This window comes from Micropterus dolomieu, linkage group LG23 (assembly GCF_021292245.1).
Source record: "Micropterus dolomieu isolate WLL.071019.BEF.003 ecotype Adirondacks linkage group LG23, ASM2129224v1, whole genome shotgun sequence".
Classification (NCBI taxonomy): domain Eukaryota; kingdom Metazoa; phylum Chordata; class Actinopteri; order Centrarchiformes; family Centrarchidae; genus Micropterus; species Micropterus dolomieu.
The window spans coordinates 2,220,340-2,244,138 of record NC_060172.1 but is presented as its reverse complement, the minus strand read 5'-3'; the positions used below and the strand labels follow the sequence as shown (position 1 = coordinate 2,244,138).

Genomic DNA, 23,799 nt, shown 5'->3' with positions numbered 1-23,799 from the left:
ATGAAGGAAAATATAAATTGTGTGTGATGTCACTGCGGTGTACGGGTGCGCGTGTGTGTGTGATGTCACTGCGGTGTACGGGTGCGCGTGTGTGTGTGATGTCACTGCGGTGTACGGGTGCGCGTGTGTGTGTGTGTGTGTGCACGTGTGTGTGATGTCACTGCGGTGTACGGGTGCGCGTGTGTGTGTGTGTGTGTGCACGTGTGTGATGTCATTGCGGTGTGCACGTGTGTGTGTGATGTCACTCACCTGTCCTGTGGTGCAGAGGTGTGTGTGTGATGTCATTGCGGTGTACAGGTGTGTGTGTGTGATGTCATTGCGGTGTACAGGTGTGATGTCATTGCGGTGTACAGGTGTGTGTGTGTGTGTGATGTCATTGCGGTGTACAGGTGTGTGTGTGTGTGTGATGTCATTGCGGTGTACAGGTGTGTGTGTGTGTGATGTCATTGCGGTGTGCAGGTGTGTGTGTGTGTGATGTCATTGCGGTGTACAGGTGTGTGTGTGTGTGATGTCATTGCGGTGTACAGGTGTGTGTGTGTGATGTCATTGCGGTGTACAGGTGTGTGTGTGATGTCACCCACCTGTCCTGTGGTGCAGAGGTGTGTGTGTGATGTCACTGTGTGTAACCAGTGCAGTCTGGTTCACTGTGGCCTCAGAGATCAGCTGGAAGGTGATGTTACGGTAACACGTCCCAGGTAACCAGTGTTTGAACACCGTCTTCCCTTTGTAGAAATCTACAAACAGAAACAGAGGATTCTTTTTTATTTTCATGATAATGACATTTAATTAAAATCCACTAACGCCTGCTGCTCATCACATCTTAGCCGATGTTAAAAACACGGCATACCACTTCAAAACCGTAGTCCACGAACCGACAGGTGATTTCATTATGTCCACTTCTTTTATACGGTAATAACATGTCTGCAAACCGCTACATTATAATGTGTTATTAACCATTTATTACATCTTTACACACGCATTATAATAAGATGAACAGGGCACCTTTATAAAGCATAGATCGTCGTTCTTGTCCTTCAGTGTAGCTGATGTTGACTCGGCTGAAGACGTTACCGGCCGGAGGCTCGATCTCAAACACCACCCCGGTCTCTGGAGACTCCCTGTAGTCTGAGATGTGAGCTCTGCGGACAGGAAGAGGCTCTGAGGAGACAAAAAACACAACACATGGCACACTTCAAAACACCTGGAGGTGAATCAGAAATCATCAAATTACAAAACACAAATTACACAAACTTGCATGAAACACTTAAAACACACAGAAAGTCCATTAAAGTACAAATAATTCTGGATTATTTGACATGTTCCTCTCGTCTTTTCTACAATATATCATTATATTCAATATATATAATTCCAGGTTCTCACTTGTGAGCACAGAGACGGTCTTGACGGGTCTGGACCAGGTCTGTCCCAGTTTAACCAGCAGTCCCACAGTGTAGCAGAGGCCGTGAAACGACGTGTTGAACAGCACAGGCTCGCTGGTGTTCACGAACTGGACCAGGATCGGACGAGGTTCTCCGGAGATCTGCGCTGCGTACGCCGTGACGTTCTCCTGCAGGTCTGAGCGCTCGAGCGTCACCGCGATCAAACCGGCGTCGTTCACAGACGCCCGGAAGGCCGAGATCTGCAACAGGAAGAGGACAGGGTTAAAAACAGACAAATCTCAAATCACCGCCTCAAGAGCTTTCACAGGAAGAGGACGCCACGAGCAGCTCCTCTCCTGCAGTCTGACTCATGAATCATTAAATAGACCGCACCGCCGCAAAGGTCGTCTCCATCAACAGATAACAGTCCGAACAGACAGACACTGTCGCTCCTCCGCAGATGGCAGCTTTAATTTGCAGATTTGATGGTAGATGACTTTTATAAAACGGACACCGTTTCTTCCAGCTGACAGTGAACGTGTCAGCGTGTTTTTGTTTTTTTTACTACAGTCATTGAACATGTTGGAGATGTAAAGACAGCTTTGATTCGTCGCTGCAAACACAGAAGAGTGACGTCTTCATGTCAAAGGTTTTACAACAGCCCCCTGTTTTCTACTGTGAAAATCCTTAAATGGTACGAGGGATGTCACGATACCAGAAACTTAACAGTCGATATCGATACCAGTAAAATACCAATTCGATGCCACAGTTAATTACAAAAAGGTGGGTGCGTTAATAGGCTGATCCAAGGTGTTTAATACACCCTCAGAAGCTTTATCTGTACTGTTTTATGTATACTATAATATCAATGAAGGAAGACCGAGCAGCTGGTCATCTCGCGATCTACAGTTACAAAACTCCTTCATTTATTCATTCATTGTTAATTTTAGATCTGAAAATGTCTGTGTTGGTGACGTAAACATTGTTTTTAACTTTGGCAGTTTGCTGCTAACTACTTAGATTCACATACAAACCGGAACTAAAAAGCGTGAGCACATTACGCCAGTTTTAGCCTCGCTGCACTGGCTTCCTGTCCGCTTTAGGATTGACTTTAGGTGGAGGTGGTATTCTGCTCATGTTCAGGTTCCTCATCTTATTCAGAGGTTGTACCAGAACAGGTTTCCATGGTTATATTTTTGTCATACTGCACATTGCTGCAGCTCCTCTTTTCAGCCTGTGTTGAAGGCTTCGTTTTAGCTATGGAGTGATACCTCTTGTCTCTAAATGATCTTTGTTGGGAGCTGCACATGCTCAGTTCCTAGTTAAGGTCTACTAGCCAATCAGAAGCAGAGAAGGGCGGGTCGGCGAGAAGCCGGTAAACAGCTCGGGTTCAGCCGTACATGTTGCCGACCAGCTCGGCAACATGGACTGGAGCGAGAGTTTCAGAGCGGTGAGTTATTAATCTGTATCCATAAAGTTTTAACTGAGCTCTGTCTTTCAAACGAGCTGTTTTCAGTTCAGAGCAGAGTTTTCTGTGGGAGATGGGAACTCCCTTTGGGCTTTTTCACTTTGCAGACCTGTTACATGCACAGAAAAAGTATAAAAAGTCAATAAAGGAGAGAGAGAAAGCCATAAAGCAGAATACCACCTCTTTAGGATTTTAAATTGGTTGACCCTTTTTATTTATCAGAACTTTTACATGTAGACACTCCTGTCAAAGCACTGAGGTCCTCGATGTCCCCAGATCCAGGTTAAAAACTAAAACGGAGCCTTTTCTGTAGCTGCTCCTAATCTTTGGACTTTACCTGTAGAAATAAGAACTCCTCAGACTGCTGACATTTTCAAATCCTTGCTAAAGACACACCTCTATTCACTGGCCCTCAAACAGAGTTGAGTTTTGACATCATTGACATTTTCTACTGTTTTTGAGTCTAATTACTGGATCTCTGCAGGGCATCGTCCTTCACTGTCCACATATTTTACCCTTTGCAGAAAACAGATCAGCAGGTCACTTCTGTCACCACAACAGCTGCTGTGATTTCATGTATCGTAATGGGAACAAACTTTAACATCCCTGGAACCTTTCGGCTCTGTGCATTTCCTGAAATTACTCATCCTTACTATACTCCCTGAATCAACTAATAACTTATGGCGACACTTAATGTTCCCACACACCTTGAACCACCCACTGGCTCTGTGTATTTGCTGGGAACGCTCCACTCTCACTGCCTCCTTTGTGTTAAAGTGTCAGTTCGTCCTGCAGTTTGACTGATTACATGTGAAACTGACCAACGGAGATTAATTCATTTCAGCGTGTTTTCAGCTCTGTGAGACCGTTCTGCTATCAGCAGATCTGAGCAGCAGAGGAGCTGATTTCCTGTTGTTCAGGTGTTTTTCAGGCCGGTGACTCTGATGGTATCAGCTGTTCCTTTCATTAGATCTGACAGCAGGAGAGTCGACTCCTCGCTGAGCATCATCTGTCTGACGGGAACAAGGTGACGACATGAAATCTGGCTCCTGATACGACCTGTAATAATTTCCCTGTTTGTCTCTGAGCTTCCACCTGGACATGAAGGAAGGAAGCTGCTTCACAACAATTACAGATTTAATGTGGCTGAAATCTACGGATTCCGAACTTTCTGCGTATCTCAGCTCCTGAACTGCAGTGAGCATTTTACAGTCCATAAAAGTGTTTCTTAAATGCCAGGACCAGAAGCTGATCTAACGTCACCTCGCAATAAAACTCTCCAGTCTTGTCACCTCTGACACTTTTAAAGGCAAAATCACCAGCTCGTTTACAGAAACCTGTAATCGCTTTATGTGATTTATGTGATTGTTTTCATTATTCAACTATTGTGCCATTTGTTGTATCGTCTACTCTCTGTGTTATTATTATTATCTTATGTCTAGTCTATTATCCTGTTTATCTGTCTTTAATTATTTTCTCATCCGGTCTCTTTGTGTCTAGTTTTAAAGGTTTGTTGTTGTCCTGCGTCCTCTGTCTGTTCTTTGTTATTTTATTTAATCCCAGTTTCCCACAGAAGACCTTTGTTTCCTGCCAGGCCGTTATTGTACATAAGAAACTGTTCTTAATTAATAAAAGTAAAAAAACGTCAACACGGCATGAAGAAGAGAGTCCTTCTGTTTCCAGTCCTGGACCGTGGCGGACCGCAGCAAACGCTCCAAACTTTGGCTTAGCTTCACTAAAAAAGGAGGTTTGGTGCGAGGGAGGAAGCAGCTCCAACATGACGAAGCGTTTCTTTCAACACGGCGTGAATCTGAAGGAACGCCACTTAAAGAATCCTCAATACAACTCTATGGGGAAAGCCTGTAACGCCAAAGATGCCGGTTATCCCTCCCCTCCAGCTAGAAAGCCAATTATCTGCTTTTTACCAGACGAGCCAGGAAACACATTAAACCAATCGTGTGGTTCCTCTGACATCAGGGTCTATCACGCATGGGTAGTGAAAGTATAACTGCTGGGGAAAAACGCTTTTTAAACCTTATTTTGGGGCAAAGTCATCAAAGTTTTGGGGTGTTTTTCCTGCTGATTCTATACGTGCAGTGTTTATGTCCCGGTGAACAGTGAAAGTGCAGCTATGGCTCTCTCCCTTTTCATGAAGGTCACCAAGTGCAGACAAGATCTGTGGTGAAGGGGTTGGAATCAGAATCGAGATTCTATAAGTGGAATCAATAATAGATTCAATTCAAACAATACCGAAACGTACCAAACAGACCGGCAGAAATCTGTTATCAGAAAGTATGAAAATACAGCTTAATTTATGCAAAAGCCATTAAAACCCTGGCAGGCATCACTGACCATGATGGGGTTGTAAATCAGGAAGGTGCATTTTTCTCTCCCTTTTGATGGAGCTAGGCTAACAGTTTCCCCCTACTTCCAGTCTTTGTGCTAAGCTAGGCTAACCTCAGCTCACACTTGAAGGTTTGCAGTAATTTTAATTTACACGGTACAACTAGCAGCTTTTCTGGGGATTGCTGTGAGTGGGATTACAGCGCTGCTCGTATCACTAACAAACACATGTGGACGTGATTCTGTCGGCCAGGAGATAATCCATCTGCAGAGATCCTGACACTGGCGTGAATAAACATGTGATGCATGCTGGGAGTTACCCCCAACGGCTTCACAGCGGGCATGTTTGGGATTGTTACCAAAACAAATCTGGGATAAACTGAAGAAAATCTGATCTAAAAATAAAAATCTACTTGTCAATAACATATTTCTCATTTCTCCAGAAGACATTATAAAGACTCAGTGTTTGGTCTCTTTGATAAATCACAGTGAAGACGACCGAGGGCGAAAACATTATTTACACTCGTCTGATTGTGACTTTTTTCCTTTGTGGAGTCTCTTTATCACACAACATATACACTGTTGCAGGAGTTGACCTTAATCCAGAGCGCCCTTGGAAAGAAAATGTATTTGAGTTCCCTGTCAGCAGATAAACACAACTCCTTATCTGCCGAGAGCTGCTGTATCAGCCACAGAGTGGACAAAATAACACAGACGGTATGGAAGCCAAAAAAAGCCCTTTGTGTTTTTTTTATTTTATAAGCAACTGATTACTTAATTGTGAAATTTTATCTGAATTCATGTGGTTTGAATTCCCACCTCTTTAACAAATGTTAATTTCAAGTTGTGCAATTTCATAAATAAGCTTCCTAACGTGGTTAGCTCGGTCGCTAACAGGATGCGTTAGCGGGGTGAACACATGTTAAAATTAGGGCTGTTATAACAATATAACAAATGTTCAATAAATGTTGTATATAATTCATTTAAACCGTGATTTTAATTTTTCGATTAAGATGTTTTGTTGAGGAAAAAGGACTAAAAACAGATTTTTCTTAATTTTACTCATGCATTTTTGTTGAAAAAAGATTTTTCATAATAGTTTTGAATGTCAAGTGTTTGTTCTGACCATAAAGAAAAGTTTAAAACACCAATTAACCATCTTGTTTCTTAAACTTTCACTCAAAAAGCAAAAATCAGCCTTTAAACCTGAAACACAATAAGTTCATTAAAAGTTTAATAACAAACTGGATAAAACCATCAAGTTCTTTAAAGAACTCCAGGACAGAAAAAGGCTAAAACAGTTTGGCACCTCTAGAAAGAGAAGGGGGCTCCTCCAATAAGAGTAGCACTGCAAGGCTTGGGTTTAGGGCATCGCTGCTTGAGGTTTTCTGTAGGTCTGGACCTGATACATCAGCCACAGAAGTTTGGTGCAAATCGGCAAAACATGGCCAGGGGGCTTCTCTGTAGGGGGCGCTAACGAGCCATTTTGCCACGCCCTCATGTGCGAAACCCATGTGACACGTAAATTTCCACCGCGTTTACATTTAGTGCAAAGTTTGGTGAGTTTTTGAGCATGTTTAGGCCGCCAAAACTGCGATTCATTTGGGAAAATAATGTATTTCAATAGGGTCCTCGCAGGTTTCATGCTCAGGCCCTTATAAAGATTTATAAGAAACAAATTAAGAAACACTGTTAGGCATCAACATCATCATCCAGAGGGGGGGTCGGCTGAGAGACACGGGCATTATAAAAATAAAAAAAAACATCCATACCAATTCATTCAATTCATGGCTGCTCTGCTGTCGCAATGGCAACTGAGATGGAAGCAGAGACACGTTTGGGAGGAGGAGGAGGAGGAGGATGAGAGATGCTCATTATGTCTGATATCCAGGATTATCATGAACACAGTGGAGAGAGCCTCCGGGGCAGCAGAGACTGTATGCTAATGTCATCCTGTTTATTCACACTCGAGGCCGAGGTGACGAAAATCACACTGAATTTATATTAAAACGACACAACGATGTTAGTAAAGAACAGGTACCTGCTGAAATAAATTAAAAAACAACATATTTTTAAAATAAATACCACCGTATGTGATTTTTTGAGATGACCAGAAGTTTAAATTTACTTTTTGTTTCACTGTTTATTCTGCAGCTATTTTTAAAAAAGAGGATAAATCTGTTTACCAACTCTTTCTAAACGCATCTTGTATGTTTTTGCTCATTGTTTTATTTATTTATTTATTTTATTTTTTGTTTACTATTATCTATTTTATTGATTTTAATATTCTCATTTTAATTTCTCATGCGTTTTACTGTTTACATTTGTACTGTTATTAATAACTTTACCATTACCCATTACTACTGCTGTGTTTTATTCAATTCACTACTACTACTTATTACACTTCTGTTGATACTGTAAAATACTGTACATATACACACTACTTTACATTATTACTTCTACTCCTTAATATCTTGATACTCGAGTGAGCAATTTGTAACACAGTATTTCCCCTCTGGGATCAATAAAGTATTTCTACACTCAGATTTCGAACACAGATAGCTGTTCTTTCTCTATGTTGAAGAAATTAATGAAATATGACTACAATTTGTATAGAACTGAACTTTATAAAGGATATTTTAAAAGATGTTAAACATTAAGAAATTAGTCCTACACGTGATGCCAGTCAAAACACGTACGTGGCACAAAGAAACCTGATGTATACAAGATAATAATTTGTATGAGAGTTATTATCATATGCAACAGGGTAAAAAAATATTCGTCTTCAGCTGCTAGCCTGTTATTTTTGTACAAGTACATGATGACATCACGTAAATCCCGGCAGAGCTTCAACCTGATTGGTTTAATCAGCAACATACTTGGAAGCGCCTCAGAGTATCTGTGGGGCCATAAATGTTTAACAATGCGTCATATTTAAGATGTTGATCTTGGTCTGTAAAATCAGAGTTACAGTTAAAAAATGGAGTGAAGAAAGAATAAATTAGCAGAAAATGGAAATACTTAAAAATGTACAAAAATGGTAACTTTGTTATTTTTCAATCTGCTCCCTATTTCCTCATGTTTGTGTGTCTATAGCTTTTTATATACAGTCCATGATCTATAGCGCTAAAGGGTTATAACATTTCTTTAAACTGCTCGAGTATTGCAACCTAATCCTTGCTAAATTGCTGTTTTTGTCAAGGGAGTCTGGCGGCTTTGACGAGAGCGATATAGCGATTGTTTCTGGTTAAACAAAAAGGATCTTCCTCTTAAAGAAATGATCTCTCTCTGTAGGGATCCTTTCCATAACACTTACACAAACAATCTGAACCAGCGGCAAAAACAAGCAGTTTAGTGGACGTACTTTCACTGCTGCCAGCTGCAGCGCGCTCGCTCAGTACTGGACCAGTTTTAAAAAAATAACAGATAAATCACATAGATACAAAAACATGGTCCATGTTGGAAAATACCAAAGTTACCCTGTAAGCACAGTACTCGAGTGAATGTTCTGCCACTGATAGTGACTTAACGGAGCTCCAGCATACTGTGTCTTTAAACCTAGAAATGAAAACCAACATTGTCACGAGGACACAAACACACATACAAATGTTTTTCTGGTGAATGAATGGAGTATCTGACCCTGTGAATGAGCAGAAAAAGGGGGTGGGGGGAGGGGTCAGGAGGCGTCGCCCCGAGGCAGCTGCCAACATTATCATGCAAACCTCGAGTTTTTGTTTTCTTCAGCAGAGGGGGGCTTGGGGGCCTCGGAGAGAGGACAGACCTTTGACAGCTCCAACTAGGAGAGGACCTCCACAGTCCATTATACTATGAATGAGGCCGACCGGGTCCACACTGACGGCATTTCACAACACTTCTGTCCTGCTTTAGAGTTCAGTGACGACAAAACAGCACTAGAGCAAATTTTTCACTTTTCTCAATGAGGTCTGGTGAGACGGACGTCAATATTTCATCAGACTTTACAACACAGGACCGAGAGCTTACGTCTTTATTTAAACAACATGAACACACAACTTGCTGTAAACATCCAATTGTTACTAAACAACTTAAATCAAGGTCCAAAAAGGTTTAAAACTCAAGGACCAGAGCTTTTAACCACATCCCTGTTTGCTCAGCAAAATCAAGTTTCTTGATGAAAATTTGAGCTCCTAGGATGTAGTTTTGCTTTGTATTGCTAAAACTCAAAGCCAGTTGTCCTCTAATTTCCCCTTCCACCTTGTATTAAACAGAAAATAAGTTTTCCAATGAATATTAATGAGCCCAACACGGTCGACAAGCCTCTCAGTCCTGTTTTGAACAACACTACAGCAAATCTTTCACTTTTCTTAATGAAGTCTGGAGAAGCTCAAGAGATGTTTCCTTAAGACGGACTTATACTTTACTATCCCATATATTATTGATTGTACAATATATTATTGACAGTTCTTCATTTATAACACAATTTAATGTATGAAAGCAAGATTTGTCAACAAACCTACAAAAGAGTCAACTCAAGGTTGACCAACTGTCTTTTTCTGAAGTCTTAAACCACATCTCAGTTTGCAAACTACTGTTCTTAATGTCTAGAATGAACTTTCAGAAAGTGCACTGCAATACTAGGGGAATATATTCACTTTTCTCAGTGGAGTCTGGTGATGATCAACAGGCATTTGCTTGAGAAAGCTTTACAATGGATGACTGACAGCTCTTTTCTTCATTCAAAAAACAATGAGAACCAACTTCCTTTGAATGCAAAACTCAAACTGTTCCTAAACAACCCACTAAAATCACTTCTGAATGAAAAACTGAATTTGTGATAGGAGGTCTTGCCTCTATAATTTGTCCTCCCACTTACAGCAGAAAAAAATAGGTTCATGGGTTTCTGGGAACTCATTTTCCAAAGAAGACACTGGCGGAGCTGCTACCAAACCTCCAGCAAAACACCTATAATTTAGTATCAGAGCAATTAAAACAAAGTAGAACCCCTAAAGCGTCATACTTTCCAATCTGCCTTGTATTTCTTCCACATTTGAAAACAATAACATGAAACAACTGAAACTAACGATTATTTTCAGTATTTTTTCAATTAATTGCTAAAAGAAAAAGCAAAATGTTTCCAAATAGTGAAAGTTTCTATAACAATTTCCTCTTACACATTTGACAAGTTAAAACCTAATTTTAAATCGTTCGGGTATTTAAACACTAACTTTTATTTAGCTGTAATTAGCTTTGCAGCCATTTTGCCACAGGAAGATCAACACTTCTGTAGTTTTTTCCCCCCATCAGAAGTCTAGCTCAGATGCTAATAGAGTGTAAGCCACTCCCCTTCCGTCAGACCGCCATGGGACCTAATTTCGTAAAAAATATGTACTGTATGTTAGTCAACGAGTCAATTAATGTTTTGATCCTGTTTGAAATGTGTCCTGAATTACACATGTAATCTTTGTCAGTTTAAAAGATAAATTAGGTAAAGGAAGTTGCAGTTTGTCATAAAACTGCTAAAGTATAAGACAAAATATGCAAATGTGACGTCATATCTGTTTCTCTCAATGACTGAAGCTAATGTTATAACGTCGCTGAAGCTAACGTCACTATAGCGCACGTTACTGAAGCTAACGTCGCTGAAACTAATGTTACTAAGTTAAGGTCACTGAAGCTAACGTCACTGATGCTAACGTCACTGTAGCGCATATTACTTAAGCTAATGTTACTAAGCTAACGCCGCTGAAGCTAACGTCACTACAGCGCATGTTACTGAAGCTAATGTCACCTAAGCAAACGTTTCTGAAGGTAAAGTTACAAAGTTAACATCAAAGAGCTTCCATGTGTATATGGTGTGATGAAAGGACCAGGAGTCGTAGGATTAAACACATCAGGTGAGATACATCTGTGGGTTGAACATAGCTAAACTATGCAGCTAGTAGTAACCAAGCAACAAACATTAGCTTAGCATTACAGCGCAAACATGTTGGTAATCTATATTGTGCTAGCCGAGAGATGTAGTTCATTGAGCTGTTTCACACAAAACTAAATGTTACTTGTTTTACAACAAACTATGACTTTGACTTAAATTATCTTTTAAAGAAACATCCTGTGTGGAATTCAGGACACAATTTAAACAGGATCAATACAGTAGTTGTCTTCAACTCTGTGGACTGCTGAACATATTTTATCCCAAATAAGGTCCCCTGGGGCGGAAGGGAGGGACTTATTAAATTAACTACAGCTATCAAGCTAATGTTAGCTTAGCTAACATGCCTAGTACTACCTTAGTTTTTTGTTTTGTTAAGCTGTCAACTTTAAAACACTGTAATAAAGACAACTGTGATCCAATGAATCAAGCAGCAATTATGTCAGTTATTAAGTCGACAATAAAAATAATCATTAGTTGCATTAATCAAACGTGTAAATTACATTTATGGGAAACAAATAAATCATTACAGTTACTTTTAAGGTTGTTAGTTTTTGTTCTAAAAGAGTAAAACTAAACAAAGGCTGTTATAACATCTGTAATGTAAAGGCAGTAAGCCTCTTAATGCCACTGTTTGGTGTAATTCAGCAGCCTTGTAGTACTTCACATACAACATCTGCTTGAATAAAGGTTTTTCACTGCATGGAGTGAGATTAAAAAAATGTATAGACAAGCTGATTAAACAATCAGACTGCCGTGTAACACAGCTGATATTTGATGAGGAAAACAACCGGCAGTTTAAAGTGCTGTTTGGATTATTACTGTAATCCCCATATGTGAAAGTGCACTAATAATCTGAGGATACAATCAATGCGGTCTGGCGAGTTAACAGAAGGAGGAAATGGTCCCACCGAGGATGCGATTAGAACCGAGCTCGCATGACAGCCAGAGTTTAATCAGAGTGAATTAGGCACGCACAGGAAAACACTGAGTTTATTCTTTCTGCTTCAAACTGCTGCTTGGAAACCAAAACACACACGAAAACACACACACAGACAGAAGATGTTCAACCGCCAAATTCAGTTAGAGATGAGTAGAATAACAAAGACGTTACACAACAACTACAGCAGCTTCACCACAAAGTGCTCGACAAAGAGTCACTGTCAGCTGGGTCAACAAGTGCTTAGCCTAGCTTAGCACAAAGACTGGAAGCAAGGGGAAACTGTTAGCCAGCGTAGCCACACACAAAAAAATCTGCTAACACAGCAGCCGTTTATTTTATAGTGTAAACATCAGCAAATACTATTCATCATTACTAATTAGGCCTGCAAGTAATGATTATTTTCATTATTGATTAATCTGTCGATTATTTTCTCGATTAATCGTTCAGAAATTGTCGATAAATGTTGATCAGTGTTTCCCAAAGCGACGTCCTCAAACGTCTTGTTCAGTCCACAACCCAAAGATATTCAGTTTACTGTCAGAGGAGCAAGGAAACTAGAAAATATTTACATTTAAGAAGTTGGAATCAGACATTCAATTTGGACGTTCATTTAAAAAAAAAGAAAAAAGGAAAGTTATTAATTGATTAACAAAACCGCGGCTAATTTAATAATTTAATAGCTGACAACTCATCGATTAATTGACTAATGGATGCAGCTCCATTATGTGTCTGATCAGCTGATTTAACGGTCATTATTATCTGTACATAAAAGTGGTATTTTGATAATTAGATGATAATAAGGCTCCAAGATAGAAATTGTGAAGCTCTGATGCGCTAGAAAAGTGGCAGAAGTCTGATCTACCGGTTGTTTTTAAATCGCCCACGTCTTGTCGACGGTGCAGTTTTTACCTTTTCTGACAAAACACTCTCCTCCACAGCACAAAAGCAGTTTTACTTAATAAAAGGAGGTAACAGGGAGGTAATTAACGAAAAAGTGCTGCAGTGACGGGTTCACGCTCCATCCCTCCGCCCTCCGCCGGCATTTAATCAAAGTGAACTAACAGGAATGAGCAGCGCCCTGTGTTCGGCGTTGACAGCAGATCCCTCCTTCCAAACAGAAAACAAAAGTCTTCACCGGAGAGCCCCCCCCCCACCTGCCGACCAACTCAATGACATCAACAACAATGGCTGCTTATCCAACCCCCCCCCCACACAGAGGACATTAAAACTGCCTTTAAAACATCCTCCACAGGAAGCCATGAGCTAATCAATAACTTCTCCTTTTAACCGATCGACATCAGCAACAACATTACTGCTGCTTCTCTGATCAATCAGGTTCCAGATCAGACTGACAATCGTTACAAATGACTCAGCGGGTGGCGTTCACGTTTACTACTCGTGACAGAAGTGTAGTACATGAATGTCGTGAAGACTCGTAGCCCAGAAGGTGTCACAACGTTTAGTTTTCGATGAATCACTCACTACCCTTGAATTAGTAATAAGTGCCCGAAAGTCACTTAATTGATCAAAATTCTTTACTAAATTCCCTCCCAAAAAAAACAGGGGAGTAAAATTTTTAGGAATAACTTAAACAGTGTCTGTCGTTCTGGACTGTAAGAACCAAGTCCTTATAGGCACTCGGCAGCCATCTTGGTAGGGGTGGCGACGGCGCAGTGGATAAGTTAAGCCTTTGGTGTGAGAGCGGTGCTGGGCAATAAAACAATAGCGATAATTATCGCAATATAATTTTCCTCAAGAACAATATAATGTTCAATATATCGTCAATAAATATTTGAATTTCAATCATGAACAAATTAGCACTAAAATTTTCTATTAAGATATTTATTTTGTTGTGGAAAAGGGACCGAAAAAAGATTTACTAATCATATTTGTTGAAAAAGATTTTATCTTACTATCGAGATATAAATAATGATTTTACATATATCGTGATACTTATCGATTTCAAATAATATGAAATGTTTTTATTGTAATAAACATTTTTGGCCGTATCGCCCCGCCCTACGTGAGAGACCAAATCCCTCTGACGTACATAGAAATTGTAAGTCGCTTTGGATAAAAGCCTCTGCTACACGAGTCAATGTAAATGTACTGTAACGCTTCCGGGCAGTTATTTCGGACTAACGAGACCATCTCTAGATGAATGTGCAGAGAGCCACAGCTGCACTTTCACTGGTCACCAGGACATAAAACCTGCATGTTTAAAATCAGCAGGAAAATCTGATAAAAAAACGCTGAAAAACTTTGATGACTTTGCCCCAAAATAAGGTTTAAAAAGTGTTTTTCCCAGCTGGTTATATTTCCACTACACATGCATGGTAGACCCTTACGTCAGTGGGACCACACGATTGGCTTCATATGTTTCCCAGTTCAGCTGTTAAAAAGACGATTGGCTTTCTAGCGAGAGCAGCGGGGCGCCGTCTTTGGCGTTTCGGGCTTTCCGCACAGAGTTGCATTGAGGATGTCACTGAGCGGCGTGTCTCCTCTAGAAAACCTCTCTGTCGATACACAGCCCTAGTCCGAGCACGGAGATCATGTTTTGATATTTTGCTTCTCAAGCAGCTTTAAAAAAAATTGGAAGGACAAATTATGAACTCGCCTCCTAACGTCAGTAGACAGACACAGATTTTATCCACCAAACGCTCATTTCTGACAGCAAAGTTTGGAAAAATCAAACAAATCTTCAAAGTCTTTCTGTCAACAAACATGTTGTCTTCGGTGTGCATGAAACAGAAACAAGACTTTAATCATCTCCTTGTTTTTGTATGAATATCTCATGCTTAAATAACTTTGAACTAGGGCTGCGCGAAATGGTCAAAAATGTTATCACGATAACAAATTCATCATCCTCTAAAAGGCCTTTAAACTTTTCAAGTTTATCAATAATTGAAAGAAGAAGAAACCAGATGGGGTTTTAAACTTTTCTCTTTCTGGTCAGAACAAACACTCAATGCCAAACAGTGGATCACTTCACAAATCTGAGGCAGAACATTCAAAACAATTACGATAAAATCTGTTTTCAACAAATAAAAAATTTTATATATAAAATTTATTTTCAGTCCCTTTTCCTCAACGAAATAATAGAAAATAAAGTGCTGATTCGTTCAGGACTCAGATGAATTAAATCAAACATTTTTTATTTTGCTGTTAAAGGAAATAATAAATCGCTAAACTATCATTATAGTTTAGTTTAGTAAATGATCATGGTTTTATTGAACCCTTTCTAGATGACCTACTGATTATCTGAACGTTTGAATCGCAGCTCATCTGTCAGCTTGTTTTAGAGCACATCGGTCTGAAGCTCTGGTCTGAATCTGAATTTGCCAGCCTGAGTGTAAAGCCTGTTATCGCACAGCTTCAGGTTTTTTGGCAGCTTCCGTGTAAACCGTTTTCTTCTGATCTCCGTTTTCAGAAACAGGAGGACGCTTCGAGGGGATGATCTGCTTTCACACGCTGGATTTGGTCGTTTTGCTTTCCTCCCTAGTCCTTCGGTACATAAAGTGTTCAGTCATTGATGCATTTTTCCTTTAATGACCTGTTTGGGCTCATTATCCTGCCTGGCAAACGTCGAAAGAAAGGACTGATGGTCTCCAACGTGGCAGAACACCAGAGCTGGCAGCTGCTGTTCTCTCCGTTAGCAACGTTAGCCGTGAAGCTCTGAATTCAGCTGCGTGTTGAAACCATGTTTTTAATCTGTGTTTATTTTAAAGGAGCAAATCTTTTCTTACATGAAATAATAAATGAGGCTCGAATGTTTGATATTTAAATCCCCAAATCTAGAATTACCTTCATCAGCAGCTATTTCTAATGCGCAACAGCTCTGATATAAGAAAACAAAAAGATCATGATTGAGGTGGTTAAAGTACGTGAAGCAAAGTTTGTCTCTGATCACACAGCTGCTTATGTTTTTCAAGGAAGGTTAAAAATCGAGGTCAACCTGATCCAAGAGGCTTCAAGGATCTTCCAGGTCCAGTTGCCCTTGATTTTTAACCTTCCTTGGATCACTATGACCTGGAATCTTCACAAATACCTGCACGTTCTGTAACAGGGATGTCACGATACCAGAAATTTAGTAGTCGACATAGATGCCTGTCCAGCTCCACGATTCTCTTAATCGAAAACAAAAGAATAAATCCCATGTACTTCAACATGCACCCTCTTAGACCTCTAACCCAAACGTCAGAATGACTGAAGAGCTACTGGAATTGATTAATATTACTTTAAACACACTTAAACTAATATATTTTTCGTTTTCGCTTGATAATGTTTGCTAACAAATGCATGCAGACAACTACAGCTGTAAAACACTGAAGGGCCGCAGCATAAAGTCTTACCTACTGTGTAAAAATACGCTAAGTTTATGTCTTAGCCCCTTCCTTACAGCGCGGGCTCTCATTGGCTGTTGTTGGCTGTGAAAGGGACATGTGAGCTCCTATTGGGTCGGATTTGGTGTCAGTCGAAAGGTCAGAGTTCAGAGGCTAATTTGAATACAAGCTATCGTAGTTGTTTACATTCAAATTGAGTTATTACGGTTATAATGACACACGAGCCGCGTCTGCCGGCAGATATGAAGCAGCAGACCCTGAGGATTTACTGATGGAGTAATGTGTTGTGGACTAAATTTTTGAACTGGATTGGATCGTCTGGACCGTTTTTGTTGGAATATAATCGATCGGTGGATTAAGTTACTGTGAGGCTTCATAGGTGAGTCGCGTGACTTCTGATTGCACCGGCTGGTCTGACAGAGGCGCTGATTGGACCCGCTGTGGTGATCGTATCTTGAAATTGTTTGCATTGGTGGAATCACGAGGATTTTAGCCTTCAAACGGTGGATCACATGAGGATGGAGTTAACACCGAAAACTGCCGTCAATCTTAAGAGGTTAATAAAAACATCTGAACATCACAAACAACAACAACTAACAGCTGAGAGAGGATGTGCAGGACAGATGACAGGTGGATTGATAAAGATATTCATAAATGTGCAAGCTGTTGAAACAACAACCTGTGCATATTTAATTATTAAATTAATTTAAAAAAGTTAATTTTCTTAACTTTTCTTTATAAACTCACAGGTGTGAAGTGTTTAATTGTGGTCAGTTATTGCTGATTTAAACGGATCGTGTTGCCCTTTTCAGACGCTCCCTAACTCCTCCCACAGTAACAGGAGCGTCGGACAGACGTTCAGTTCTTAGAGATGCAAACTGCGTCGTCAGCTTTTGGTGATTTTCAGGTGATCAAACTGTGAAACGTCTGCCTGAATCAGCTCTCCAACAGATCCAGAACTGGGAGAAATCCAGGCTGGAAAAGATTTTCCTCACCAAGTCGAACTGACTTTGAAGACAAGAGCAGAAAACGAACCATTTTTCTCCTGAAAGTCTTGAATCCTCACCTGAATCCTGCAGGTCACATTTCTCCTGATGGCTCGTATTTAACCGGAGACAGTGTTTGGATGCATAATGTTAATTATCTCATAATATTTGGGGCTACAGGTTTGGGTGGATGTTGATTTGAGTTTTTGTTTTCCCCGTATGGAGATGAGGTTAACCCTCCCGCAGCACGAGAGCATTAATGAGCTCACATGGTGGTTGTAAGATCATTATCACACTAATCACCGTGAAAAGCAGCAGCAGCATCATTTCATTGCTGCTGTACGAGACCTTCAGAGCGTCACGACTGCTGCCTGCCACGTGTCAGCATCAGAAATGCTTTTTTTAAACTTTCCTGTTGTGTCTTAATGAGCTGCAGCAGCACGCGTTTTACATTTTAACCGCTCATGTTGGGATTTAACCTCCTAACATGCCGTCAGGTCCTGGAGGCAGCGTTCAGTACATGAACCCAACTGCTCTGTTGGAGAGCTGAAAATAATTGTGATCTAATCCAATAGAAAGTTCAAAACATATTATTTAAATAATAAATTCCCAGAGACTGCTGCTGCATCATTAATAACTTTGGTTTGGATCTAAACAACTGCGATATCTAGATTTTAAAAAGGGCTGCTGAACTCTGACCTTTCGATTAGCACCTAATTCAACCCAACAGGAGCTCGAACGTCCCGTCCTCAGCCTACAAAAAGCCAAAAGTGAAATACGACCCATTTTATTCATCAGTAACTTTGTTTTTTTAATCTAAAAATCTCAAACCACTGCCAACACAGTTTGTAAAGAAAGTGGATCAACGCTTAACGGCTTCCTCTCCTCATTCTTCAAAGGACATCTGCGTGACAGGCGGCAGAAATTGACGGTGAAAGTGACCAGAAAAATTAGCAGTAAGTTGTCAGTCTGGCAGTAAATGGACAGTGTTGGTCCATCTCGCTTTACACTTGGAGCAGGAAAGCTAACAGTAGCGTAGGGCCGGACAATAAAACAACAACAAATGTTTGATTTTATTCACTTGAATCATACACGAATGAGGACTATTTTTTAATCAAGATGTTTATTTTGTTGAAGCTTTTACTTAATTTTCCTCGTGCATATTTGTTAACAGAGTTTTTATCATGATTGTTTTGAATGTTCTACCTCAGATTTGTGAAGTGATCCACGGTTTGGCCTCAAGTGTTGCCCATAAAGAAAAGTTTAAACCACAATCTGGTTTCTTCAACTTTAACTCAGGAGCAAAAATCAGCCTTTAAAAAGATTTGATACTTATCGTGATAATTATCAATATCGAAAGATAAGCAACTTCTCATCGTGACAGCGTTTCTGGCCGTATCGTCCAGCCACAACGGTACATTTTGCAGTTGACGTAACGTTAATTAGCCGCATGTCATTCCTGCCGACTTGGTTGGGTCATTACAAATACTGGACTGACAAGTAGTCACACAGTGAGAAAATAAAAAATCCAGAACAGAAAAAAGATCCATCAAGACGCAACAATAATCTTTTTTATTTTAAATCGCATCGCAATCCTCTGATTGTCATCGAATCGTGAGGTGCCTAGAGATTCCCCCCTTAACACTTCATTAGCTAACGTAAAAAGTGGAAACTGGGTCATTTTACGATACGATATCTTTAGCTATAAGTGTCAGACATGAAAATACAACAGCAACAAAAAGGCTTTCTTATTCATAAATACCAATTTATATATATATATATATATAGGGTTTTTCTGTTTTTGTTTTTTCCCGCCTAGTTACATGGCATGGCGACCCACAAGAACCGAGGTCACTCCTCTGAGATTATTGTGGTTAGTGACACAGAAGGCTGCAGAATATAATGTTTGATATGAATAGTCAGTGTGGTTGAAAAAAAATATATATATATATATATACACACACACACACACACACACACACACACACACACAGAGGAAATTGCAAAACTCAAACCATCAGATAAAACTGAAAAGACTGCAGAGTCACATACTGAAGTGCATGACACACAGAAAGAAGATATTAATACTAAGAGCTCATCTAATGTCAAATATAAAAACTCTTTCTACCCAGTGTAGCAACTCCAGCTGTCACATGTGTTCATCTCATGGTGCTGAATGACAATCCTCTTAGTTCCTGTTTACTACAAACTGAATACTGTTTGGGGTTGGTGGGACAAAACATGATGTCTGAAGACGTCACTTTGAAACTGGGACGAACATTTTTCAATGTTATAGAAAAAGAATGATTAAAAAAAAAGATGGGGATTAATACATATTCTGTCGATAAACTAATTGTTTCAGTGCATATAAAATAAAAAAGTAAAGATTATCCCTTAATTAAACAACGGACATGTTGTTCACAGCATGTTTGAATTATTAATTAAATAAAAACAAATTAATATTTTGAGACATAAAAAACTAAAACTGTTTTTCTACAAAATAATTTTTTCGTTGAACAACAGAGACCAAACTTTTGTTTTTTAAATTCAAGCAGGAACCTCAGGAAAGTGAAGCCAGTGCTGAAGTAACTTAAACCTGCGTCCTCTCCGGCGGCCAGCAGGGGGCGACTCCAGCGGCTGCAGAAAGAAGTGTGATTGTATAGAAGTCTATGAGAAAATGTTTCTACTTCTCAGCTGATTTATTCCCTCAGTAAACACTTTCCTGATGAGTTTATGGTCTCAGTCGCTAGTTTCAAGTCTTCTTCAACACAGCGTGATGTTCATTTAGTAAATTATGGTCCCATTTAGAGGAACAGAGACCAGGAAACAGGGGAGGCTTTAGGGCGGGGCTACAAGCTGATTGACAGGTCGCTACCTGCTAATGTCACAGTTGACATGAATTACAGATGCACCTTGCTAACCAAGCTAGCAAGCTAGTTGCAAAACAATCAAGATAACGCCAAAATGCCAAACTCGAGGCTTCAAAACAGCAGTCCACAAACCAACGCGTGACGTCACGGCGGCCACGTCCACTTCCTTTATAGCGTCTGTGTTTAAAACACAAGCAGCCAAACAAGAAACTGTAGAAGGTGGACTCTCCCCAGCTTCACTGACTCCATTTGAATCTTATTCTTCTTAAATGTCGTGTATTTTATTTCAAAACTTGAAATATGAACTCATAGGGTCAATGAAAATACACTCAAGTGTCCAGTTTATTAGGAACACTACCTTCCTCTAAGTCAGTCCAATCGATCGGCCCGGTAACAGATCCTCCTTCATGCAGGTCATCATGTTCAGTCTGAGTTGTAGGATCATTGAGGAGGATGTAGTTTGGATTTATAATACTGTTCGCTTCATGAAGGTTAGAATTTACAGCAGGACTGTTGTGCTTTTATCACCTTTATTTAACCAGAAAAAGTCCTGGCCCAACCCGTTCTCAACCCAGGGCGTCACATATGGACGCCTGGGCACCAAAACCACTTGGTAACGTTTAGGAAAAGATCATGGTTTGGGTTAAAATAAAGGAATCAGTGTTGACTTTTTGTTTCACACGGGGAACGAACATCAGCCTCCAGGGTGAAAGTCCGGTTTCTGACCCACCATCCACCTCCTTCAGCTGACTTTTCTGTTTTTTACAGCAGTACTTTTAGCGTTGAACAGCGGCGCTAAAGGGCTTCCCCTCAGTGCGTTAAACTATGACGTGAAAGGCTGCCAGATGCTGAAGGACGTGACAAAGCGTAGGGATCTGACGCTCTGGGAATGAGGCAGGCAGCAGCACGATCAACAGGGTTACAGACATAAAAACACAGCATCATGCCATGAAAATAAAGAATAAATTTCAGGATCATAAACTGTCACAAGGCATCGCCATCAGGGATCAAACAGATCAATCAGTCGAAGCGTCTCCCGCCACATGTGCCTGCCTCCAAGTCATTTGAAATGACTAAACGCACCCAGTGAGAGCAGCTGTGAAGATTCAGGCCATTTTGGGAGCAGCGTGCTTAAACACCCCTTTTTCAGATTCAGTCCTGACTTTAGGGAGTAAGTCCTGGAAGCGAAGACCACACTTTCCTCAAGGCTGCAGCAGACCAAGAAACAGCCGTATAAATAAAAATATGCAGATGATTAAGTCTGCAGGTGAACTGTTGTGTCCACACGTTAGTTTGCGCTACCTGTACCTAATAAACTGGACACTGAGTGTAACTGGTGGATCAGCTGCAGCTCTGGAGAAAAAAAACCCATCATTTTGTGTTCCAGGTGTTTTATTTCTGGTCACAACCCCCATGTTGGGAACCACTACTCTGAGCTTTTCTTTCACTTTAGTTTTCATAAACTAACGAGGTTAAATGAAAATTACATGCACACGTCTCCCCTGCAGAAACCAACTGCTACACCTGAACCAGCATCATTCCCCCTGACATATTAAAAAGCAGTAGATTTGGACACAGGAGTCCTCAGGTAGAAAATGCAGCAGGAGGCGACACCTCATTCTGAAAGAACTAGAAAGATAGAAACGCTCAGGCAGGCTGCACCGCACCTGTGCAGGTAAATGAAAAAGCACCAGCTGTGGATGGAAAATCGCGCTGTTGTTCAGACAGACAGGTTTCTTCTGGTGTGTGTGTGTGCGCGCGCACGCGCGTGCGTGAGTGATCCTCAGTGATGCTGACAGACTTGCAGGGAATCACTGAGGCTGCAGCCGACTGACCCACTTTCCGCAGGGCCAAACGAGCTGCTGGCTGCCTCACAAACCGACCTGCGGTGCCACAACGCGTCCGTCTCCCCGCTCCTCCTCCAGCACACACACCTACATCCTCACCACACACCTCCTTTATAACTTCTCCATTCACTTAAACCCATTTTATCTGCTCTGTTTTGACAAAGCCAAGCCGCACAGCTGCTTCACATGCGCCCAGACAGGCGGCGGCAGCGGCGCCTCCAAACACTCAATATCTACCGGGAAAAACGGCTCCTTACCTGGGTAAACCAGAGCAGACACACCGTTAGAAGCAGCGGTGAAAGCATGGCGTCTCTCTGTCAAACACTTCCCGTACAGTCTGGGTTTTTCCTCTCAGTCTGCTGCGCATCCAAACAATGGCGATTTTTCTGCTGCATCGGAGCGCGATGCTCCCGCACGGATTCTGTTTGCGGCGTGTTTCCGCTCCGCAGCTCTAACTGCACACCGCCATCATCATCATCTTTATCTTCTTCACCGTCGGTATTATCTTCAGCTTCGGTGCGGAACGCCGCTCGAACCGGACCCGCTGTGATTCAGAGGAAACAGGCCGGGCTCCGGCGTCCATGCCGCGGCCTGGAGACGAGCAGGAGGTCGGTGTCGGTCAGCGGTGATGAAGCTGCTGCTGCTGCTGCGCGGCGTCGCCCCGCCCTGCGCTCCGGAGGCTGCACGGAGACACGGGTCCTCCCCCTCATCATCATCATCATCATCATCATCTTCATCTTCTTCAGAAGCATTACAACATGCACTTTCTGAGAACCAGCAAGTCTTTAAAGGTCACATTAAATCCCCTTTTTCCCGCCTCCTCAGCAGAGAAACTATTTGTGGATCATGCAGCAGCTTATTTTGACTCATGATCAGGTTTTGTGTGAGGCAGCGACCTCTTGTGGCAGAAGAAGTCAGGTGACGCGGTATAAAGCGCAACAAAGTCGGTAAGGCGTAAAGTGCCTTTCAGACACAATGCAGCATTATTTTGTTGCTGCGTCGACCAACATGCAACGTACCGCTTTGCAAGCTCGCACGCAACCCGCAGTCAAAGTTCAACCTTGTTGACCTCCTGCGCTGAACCCATAGACTCGACAAAAGAAGTGACATAGCCGCCGTGATGTCACAACATTTGTTTGTGGACTGCCGTTTTGAAGCCTCGAGTTTTTTGGCCATCGCATGTTGATTTTTTTGCAACCGGACACCAGACGTGAGCATATTTGGCGCCAGCTGCATCTGTAATTCACATTAACTGTGATATTAGCTGGGATGCTAATTTTGGCTAGCGACAAACGGGCTTAAGACAAAATGTACTTACTTACCTCTATCTGTATTGTATTGTCCTTGTAGCCCCGCCCTAAAGCCTCCCCTGCTTCCTGGTCTCTGTTCCTCTAAATGGGACCATAATTTACTAAATGAACATCATGCTGTGTTGAAGAAGACTTGAAACTAGCGACTGAGACCAGAAACTCATCAGGAAAGTGTTTACTGAGGGAATAAATCAGCTGACAAGTAGAAACATTTTCTCATAGACTTCTTTCTGCAGCCGGTGGAGTCGCCCCCTGCTGGCTGCTGGAGAGGACGCAGGTTTAAGTCGCCCCCTGCTGGCTGCTGGAGAGGACGCAGGTTTAAGTCGCCCCCTGCTGGCTGCTGGAGAGGACGCAGGTTTAAGTCGCCCCCTGCTGGCTGCTGGAGAGGACGCAGGTTTAAGT

General features: G+C 41.3%; 1 protein-coding gene and 1 long non-coding RNA gene across 6 annotated transcripts in view; one reads left to right on the top strand and one right to left on the bottom strand.

The window, feature by feature from the left end:
- The window catches only part of ptpro (protein tyrosine phosphatase receptor type O), a 66,826-nt gene extending 44,080 nt beyond the window's left edge, over positions 1 to 22,746 (bottom strand). For 3 of the 5 annotated variants that reach the window (XM_046039096.1, XM_046039098.1, XM_046039099.1), the window contains exons 1-4: positions 22,345 to 22,746; positions 1,381 to 1,639; positions 1,003 to 1,158; positions 582 to 734 (exon numbers count right to left, since the gene is read on the bottom strand). In XM_046039096.1, the coding sequence (XP_045895052.1) occupies positions 582 to 734; positions 1,003 to 1,158; positions 1,381 to 1,639; positions 22,345 to 22,392 (616 nt within the window). In that variant the 5' untranslated portion in view covers positions 22,393 to 22,746. The remainder of the gene's footprint in view (positions 1 to 581; positions 735 to 1,002; positions 1,159 to 1,380; positions 1,640 to 22,344) is intronic. The other 2 variants (XM_046039097.1, XM_046039100.1) reach the window with 1 other exon arrangement.
- On the top strand, positions 552 to 1,315 carry LOC123962774. The gene is made up of 2 exons (XR_006823063.1): positions 552 to 878; positions 990 to 1,315. It is a non-coding gene; the product is annotated as an uncharacterized LOC123962774 (long non-coding RNA).
- Positions 22,747 to 23,799: the final 1,053 nt, after the last annotated feature.